The sequence below is a fragment of the Myxine glutinosa genome, unplaced genomic scaffold (assembly GCF_964187855.1).
Source record: "Myxine glutinosa unplaced genomic scaffold, kmMyxGlut1.1 SCAFFOLD_1503, whole genome shotgun sequence".
Lineage (NCBI taxonomy): Eukaryota > Metazoa > Chordata > Myxini > Myxiniformes > Myxinidae > Myxine > Myxine glutinosa.
Window position 1 is genome coordinate 53,485 of NW_027617598.1, and position 8,142 is coordinate 61,626.

An 8,142-nucleotide genomic window follows, 5' to 3' on the forward strand; every position below is an offset into this window, starting at 1 on the left:
GCTCTATACTGCGTAAACCTTTTTGATTAATGACAGGTATATTCAAGTATACATACGTAAGAATGAATACAAAGCAATTACCAGACATTTAAATACAAATTGACCTCTTCCATTAAATAAAAGAAATACAAATAAACCTCTTCACACTTTTCGACATAACAAATAAACCTCTTCCGGAAGCTGTCGAGTTTGGTGGTACATCTTCTTCTTCATGAATGGCACCATATTTATAGATCAGCAAAACGTAACCAAGAAACATCAAGTGCACATTCACCAGTATCCATTCCATGAATATCTACTATAAAAGAGTCGTTTGTCTGTCTGTCTGTCTGTCTATCTGTGTGTCGCCATCTTTCTCAGAGATGGCTGAACGGTCTTCGTCAAACTTTCAGAGGTTCTTCACTGAGTGCCGGGAGTGTTTTAGGCAAAAAAAAGAAATATTTTGAAAAAAAAAAAAAAAATTAAGTTCGATTTTTTGGGGGGGATTTTGAAAATCTCTCTATGGTGCCTGAGAATTTGTAGCTATGTGAAAGGTAATAATAAATTATCTCAGGTTAGTGTGTGTGTGTGTGTGTGTGTGTGTGTGTGTGTGTGTGATATCATAATATTAAATGTACATTTTTCCTTAGTGTGCATAGGGAAGTGTTTTAGGCACCCACAAAAAAATGGAATTTCAAATGTATTTATTCAAGATGCCAACAGGATTAGAACATCACTAGGCAACGCCGGGTCCTCCTGCTAGTATGTATTATATTCCTTTATGTACTTCACTTGCAAGGTTGTCTCACAGAGTCTGGGCAGATGTTATACTGACTCAAAAGCTTCTCCTTTCTAAAAAATATGCCATGGGTTTGTTACCACGGCCATTCTTACAGACAACTCGAAACGCCTTCATGTCTCCTCCGAACGGTGTACTCCTCAATGCATCACCCATTTGCAGGCCTGACAATTTTAGTTTGATGTTGCAGATATCAAACCTCGAATCAACCACTACAAAGGCAAGCATGCTAAAAACTGATTGGATATTGTGATATAGATATTTTGATTTGACATCCCTGAGTCGATTGAAATTGGTTTCCCGTCGGGTCACTATTACTCGACGTGATGTAGAGGCCAAATTAAAGAGCTAAGGACCAGCAAATAGGGTAAGCGTGTTTATTTAAAATAAAAAAGGTCTCCATAAGATGCCAAAATGTCGACATTGCTAAATGCTTATTGGACTGGGATTCAATTAAAGATTCGCCCTGCTCGTTACATCATCACTGAGGCCTGTCTGTACTGCTGATGCAGTTCTCCTGCACATAAGGGCTCTTCATTGAGACGCCATAAGATCTCTAACGTACACCAGCTAATACTCGCAGACGGATAGCAAGCTCAATGACAATCCGAGCAACAGCTCACTCAGTGATTCAACGCTCTTCCTGTGAATCACTAACATGCCATTTTGCAGTCAGATCAAAAACCAAACCGAGATTAGAGAGCTCGGAAGCAAATGCATTATGATGAAATGATGAGAGTAACTTGGAATTCATACCGATGGCCTTGAACCACAGGGCCAACAACGAGTTGGTTTTGCACTGTTGATATTGCCTAACGACTTCAAATGTGTTGCATTCCCTATCGCTCGTGCCTTCCCTGCATTGCTTTTATTCCATCTTTCGCATGTTTTTGTCACAGAGGCTGATTGATAAGACACGGGTGACATGCATCAAGTGGCTTCCTGCTAGTGAAAGCCTTTTCTTGGTGTCTCACGCCAGCGGGCAGATGTACCTGTATAACGAAGAGCTGGCGTGCGGCTCCGTGGCACCTGGCTACACACAGCTGAAGCACGGCGAAACCTTTACCATTTACACGAGCAAAAGCAAATCAGTACGAAATCCACTGCTACGCTGGGCAGTGGGTAGTGGAGCCATAAATGAGTTTGCATTCTCCCCAGATAGCACTTACCTTGCTTGTGCTAGCCAAGATGGGTTTCTCCGTGTCTTTCATTTTGAGCACATGGAACTTTATGGCTCGATGCGCAGCTACTTCGGGGGTCTCCTGTGCGTGTGCTGGAGCCCAGACGGATGCTACATCGCAACGGGCGGTGAGGATGATCTTGTGACGGTGTGGTCATTTGTTGAGAGGCGAGTAGTAGCCCGTGGACATGGTCACCGGTCATGGGTGAGCGTGGTGGCCTTTGACCCTTACACTACAAGCATCAAGGATATGGAGCCACTGGACTTCAGTGGCAGTGACGAGGAATTTGGAAGAGAGGGTGTGATGTGCCGGCAAAGCCGAGCCAACAGCACGCTGTCACGACTCTCGCAACAAGCAGACGATTGTTCCCTCTCTGTCACCTACCGCTTTGGTTCGGTGGGCCATGACACGCAACTGTGTCTCTGGGACTTAACGGAAGATGTGCTCTTTCCCCACCAACCGCTGTCACATGCCCGTACCCAGACGAACATCACTTATTCTACGTCACCCATCTTCACCAATTCTTCACCTGTAAACTTTCTGCCACGCTCAAACTCGCTGCCTCATTCGGTCATCTCAGGCCGAACAAAGGGGTTAAAGGATGGTGGCCTAGCAATAGGAGTTGGTCACTTTGCCACAATGACACTCCAGGACCACACCAGGGAACGTCATAGTGAGAAAGAGCACAAGCGCAACTGCAGCATCGGACGTGCCTCCAGCAAAAGTAGTGAACGTACACAAACATCATCGTCATCACAGCGGCAAATACTCTCGTTGTCCAAGAGCCGATCTGATTCTTCAAGACTGCTCGGGAGCCCTGCGTGTCCACACATTGATGAGGTGCCTCTTTTAGAACCCTTGGTGTGCAAAAAGATTGCACGTGAGCGTCTCACGGTGCTTCAGTTTCTGGAGGACTGCGTAGTTACTGCTTGCCAAGAGGGTTTCATCTGCACTTGGGTGCGTCCTGGTCGATCGGTGAGTATACTTAACACTGCATTTCACACGACAACAGTGCCTCTATCTTACTTAACAAATTGCATTTTGGAACGTTTTTACTTCAACGTGAAAGCACCACCAACTTTTCCCTGTGTTCTCGAGGGGGTGGTCTTATCTGCTATGTTTCTCCTCACCCTTCCCCTATCCTCAACATTCTCCTTCCCCTTCTCATTATCATTAACTCCCCCTGCCCTCCCTCCACTCATCTCCTTCATTACCTCCTCCACCAAAGGTGGACAGAGGTTACGTTTTCACTTCTGTCTGTCTGTCTGTCTGTCTGTGAGGAGAATATTTCAAAACATTATGGACAGATTCGGATGAAACTTGGTGGACAGGCTAGGTGTGGCAAGGATGAATTGATTCCATTTCGGTGAAGATCTGAATCTGTATCCGGCCTATTGGTGGCTATTGAGTGCTGTTATAGTTCTACCAATTCCTCCCCCCAAATACTCCTCCCCCAGCCATCTCATGCCCTCGCCACCACCACGTACCACAAAGCTTTGAGAGCGCTGCTTGGTATCCAGAAAGCTGGCAGGGGACTCAGCACGGGCGAGATGGGACGAAAGGTCCTTTGCTGTGCTTTAACTGGCTAACTATGTAACTACGGCAAGCACATTGGGGTAAAGCTCAGGTCTGACGTTTCAACCCCTGAGGGATCTTCGCCCAGCATAATATGGGCAAACTGTTACTTATTGCCCACATAGTCCCTGATGAAGAAAACTTGATGGTTAAAACATCCGGAACTGAATCTAAAGCAAAGTGATTGTTATCATTGGCGGTGCTGTCACATTAAACTATGTAAACAGTAAAGCCATAGTTACAGTGTTCCTTTGCTTGGGCGTCAGAGGGTTTTTAGGGCATCTGGGTATTTCCAACATCAGCAAGTTGCTGCAGTTTGATTGGTCAAATATCTACTTTTGCTTTTCGAGGCTAAGGGCCACTAAGGTCATTTTATCTGTGCAGGAAGGAGCTCAGAATCTCACCTTTACAAGTGGTGGCGTTAGGCAGAAATGTTGTACGACCCTGTACGGTGCTGCTAGCGGCTCAGCAAGCTCCCCAATGTTCTGAATGTCTTCTTCACTGAGGGCAGGTTAAGGAGATCTGTATGGATGGAATCAGTTGATTAATTGGCTATCAGGATGGTCTAGACCTAGAGGTATGCACACTCACCTCCAAGTTGTCTAGGCTGGGTTAGAATCTCGGCCCAGCTATAAACTGTCATCCCGTTCACAGGCAGGGTGATTCATCAATGTGTGTGCCGTCCCTCGGGTGGGCGTTAAACTGGGTGTCCCGTCTGCCGGTATTAATTGGTAGATGTTAAAGATCCCACAGTGTACTTCACGAAGAGTAGGCGAGCTATCGGCGGCACCATGAGCAAATTACAAATCCCTGCCCTAACCCACAGAAGGCATTGTACCAGTGAAGTGAAGAAGTAGTGCATTAGTTGCTCTGGTGTTTAAAATAAATGGATGTTCATATTTCAGGGAGGATGGTTGGGGTGGAATTCCCAAAGATGTAATCAGTTAAAGGATAGTAGAAGAAACTTACCGAATAATGGTGTGAAATACTTGTGTTTATTCATACAAAGATGAGAGGAAATTGTAATGATAATCTACTTTGTCTTTCGTATGCAGTACATGGCTGCAGGTACTGTAGCATCATTTGCTGGGGACACAGCTGTGTTTCTGATCCAGTGCCCTGACACGCAACTGTGTCTCTGGTGTAATCTCTGCAGGAATTTGTAATTTGTTCATGGTGCAGGCAGATGGAACACCCATTTAACGTATATCCAAGAGACGGCACACGCCACACCTGAAAACACCAGTCGACATTCAAACCCAGGCTAGACAGCTTCGAGTCAAGTGTGCATATCTCATGTCATGGTCTACCAGTACTGGTAGGATCTGTCGTGGCATTAACCTGTAGTGGCACAAGGTTTGCCACAAACCGATGACAGAGAGAGCTTCACACCGAATGAATTGCTTGAAGAAAAGTAGCTATAACCTATTACCCAAAGCATGAGAAGCGACTACGTTTTGTAAAATTTATTTGTGTTATTCGTGCAAGTACAAATATGGGTAAAAGAGTGATATTTTGTCTCATCATTGTTCTGTTATTATTGTCATCTTCCTATGACATTAATAACAAAGTTGTGACTTTTTGTGTTTTCCTGATATTCGTGAATTGCAATGGTGGCCATCTTGGTTTCTGAGTTTTCCTCAAGTGGGATGTTTGGGGACTTTGCTTTGCTCCATGGTATTAGATAGACAACAAAACAACTTTCCTGAAAACGAAATCAACTTTCAACATTTTGTTGCTAGGTTTAAACGAATGCTCCTGTGCTACAGGTTTAATCTTCTGATTTTAGCCTGTGCTGGATTTTTAGCCACAAAGTATCAGGTGGTACCACACTTACCAACACTGCTTCCTATCATCCAATCCATATCCTTTCAGGTCGTGAACACACTCTCTCCTCCTGGAAATTCTCCAAGCGGAACAGTCGTGTGAATGCCGTGAAGACGAGAAACGGAGTCAATGAAAATCGAATCATGTCGAGGGTGCCTTCCTTGAGCTAAGGCCCAAGATAACTCATCTAGAAAATGAGGGGATGGGGCTCCATCAACTACTCTTCCCCCTCTCCCTTCACCCCCCACATACCAAAAACACTGCCCTTTTGCCCTTCTATTTCAAGCAGTGGAGCGACCAAATTGAAGGCCTAAAGTTTGCTTCAACTGCTCGGTGCTGTGGGACAAGCAGGGCGGTCGAGATGCTTCTGACATTTTAAAACGATGATGGGAAGATCGATCGAGACAGCTCTTTGGAGTTGTTTCACTAGATGTTTGCACTTAAAATCTTATCCTAACGGGAGTATGAAATAAATGTATCTATTATTAAATAATACTCCTTTGCTTAATAATACCTAATGTTGTTATTTATAAGCGGAGTTATTTTCATTCACAATAATGATGTATTTTTGGATAACACACACATACATATATATACAGCCTTGGCATTTAATATGGAATTTTTTTTTTTTCTTGACTTGGGTTTACTTTCTGAACTCGGTATATCAATCTGGTAAGTTTCTTTTACGCTTCGGTGATTTCTTTGTTAAAAGAACCATGTCACTGATTGTTTGTCACAGCAAGAAGTCAATAACAGGATTATATCACAGGTGGCGTGACAAAATGTACGGACAGGTACATTTCACGATTGGCTTCACAATCGGGTATATAAGGGTTGTTGCGTTCTGTATTCGTGGAGAACAACTGCTGCACGTCTACAAAAGTTATTGCCGCTTCCCCTGGAGATGGTCCGTCAACTCGACAATGCTGTTTGTCATTTAGTGGTGGCTTTACGAAATTCCGGCATGAAACAGCATGCTATTGCTCGGCAGTATGGCATCACTCAAGGTCAGGTGTCAAAGATCCTGAAACGAAATGCTCAGAGGGGTGTCCCTACTCCAATACCGAGGTCAGGACGTCCCCACAGAACCACAAGGAGGGATGATCGCCAGCTGCACCGGTTAGTCCGCAATGGCCATACCAAGTCAGCTAATCGGCTTAGGGCTGAGTGGTAGCAACTGACAAATGTGCCTGTATCCAGAAGGCGAGTCAACCAACGACTGGTTCAAGCAGGCCATCGTGCCAGGCGTCCCCTGAGAAAGCCACGTCTGACCAGACAACACCGCCAGCACCGATTGCAGTGGGCCAGAGAGCACCGTCAATGGCAGCCAGGACACTGGAATCACGTGATCTTCAGTGACAAGTCTAGATTTCTGGTCTATCGTCAATATGGCCGCGTCCGAGTGCGCAGACAAGTGCATGAAGCCTACAACGAAGATTGTATAGTGCCAAGAGTCCAAGCTGGAGGTGGTGGGGTGACCGTTTGGGCTGCTATTCATGCAGGGGGCAAAACTGACCAGGTTGTTCTGAATGGAAACCTGAACCAGTTCAAAGCACAGGGCCATTCTGGAAGAAACATTGCTTCCATTTGTTCGTGCAGCCTTTCGAGGAAACTTTGTCTTCCAAGATGACAATGCACGGCCTCATCATGCTCGCATGATCCAACACTTTCTTGCTGACCGTGGTGTAGAGCATATGGAGTGGCCTGCCATGTCCCCGGATATGAATCCGATCGAGAACTTGTGGGCAGAACTAACGCATCAAATCGACAACTTGGACCAGCAGCCTGCCTCTGTGCGTGAATTGCAGCAGGCTATTGACACTGCATGGCAAGCGATTCCTGTCCAAACCTTGGCAAATCTCGTGAACAGCATGCCTCAATGTGTACGTGCTCTCCTGAATGCTCGTGGGCGTTACACGAAGTACTGAACTGTAATTTTACTGTCCGTAATCCCAGTCATAATTTAGCTTTTGTTTTTGTTGAAAATTTTTTTGGCTAATGTGCAAAATAAAGAGATACTTCTGGAAAACGCACAGAAGTTTAACACAGTACTGTCCGTGAATTGAGTTCGATATCGGTTTACATCACTTTCAAGGATCAATTTATTTGCTTCGAAATGTCAAATGTGGTTTTTGTTTCTTTTAAAGGTCACATTAACAAAATCTAGAATAATTTCAACATAATTCCAATGAACTTTTGGTTCTAAGTCATCTTGAAAAGTAAGTTCACCCCCACAAAAAAAAAATTCCATATTAAATGCCAAGCCTGTATATATACAGGGTGAGCCAGAAATGTGGTCATTTTGGAAATTCGTGTGAAGGAAATAAAAAATTGTATTTCAAAATAAATTCATTCATGATAATGAATAAAGTCCATAACATGCATTTTTTTTTTTTTTTTTTTAACTGGTTTCGTTTTATTTTTTGCAGGCAAAACACTTGAGTGACCATGTGGAACTGGTCGGGTGAAGAACGCGCTTTCGCTATCAAAGCTTTTTACAAGAATAATGATCGTGCAACTGCTGCACAACGTCTATTCAAACTCCATTTCAATGTTCAACAACATGGAAATGTGCCGTCTGTTCGTGCTATCAAGTTATGGGTTCAGAAGTTTGAGAGGACCGGTTCAACTTTAAAAGAGACCCAAATCAGTAAGATCAGTAAGAAAGGGAGCACCCAAATCAGTAAGAACGGCACAAAACATTGAGCGTGTAAGGGAGTCAGTTTTGAGAAGTCCGCATCGCTCTAGCCAAAAGCATGCATCAGCCTTAATAATTTCTCA

The 8,142-nt window shown here is 44.3% G+C and overlaps 1 protein-coding gene across 3 annotated transcripts in view; it reads left to right on the forward strand.

The window, feature by feature from the left end:
* The window catches only part of LOC137413737 (WD repeat-containing protein 20), a 31,504-nt gene extending 24,095 nt beyond the window's left edge, over window positions 1-7,409 (forward strand). For all 3 annotated transcript variants that reach the window (XM_068099175.2, XM_068099182.2, XM_068099185.2), the window contains 2 exons: window positions 1,678-2,934; window positions 5,410-7,409. In XM_068099175.2, coding sequence (XP_067955276.1) covers window positions 1,678-2,934; window positions 5,410-5,463 — 1,311 coding nt within the window. In that variant the 3' untranslated portion in view covers window positions 5,464-7,409. The remainder of the gene's footprint in view (window positions 1-1,677; window positions 2,935-5,409) is intronic.
* The last annotated feature ends 733 nt before the right edge of the window (window positions 7,410-8,142 follow it).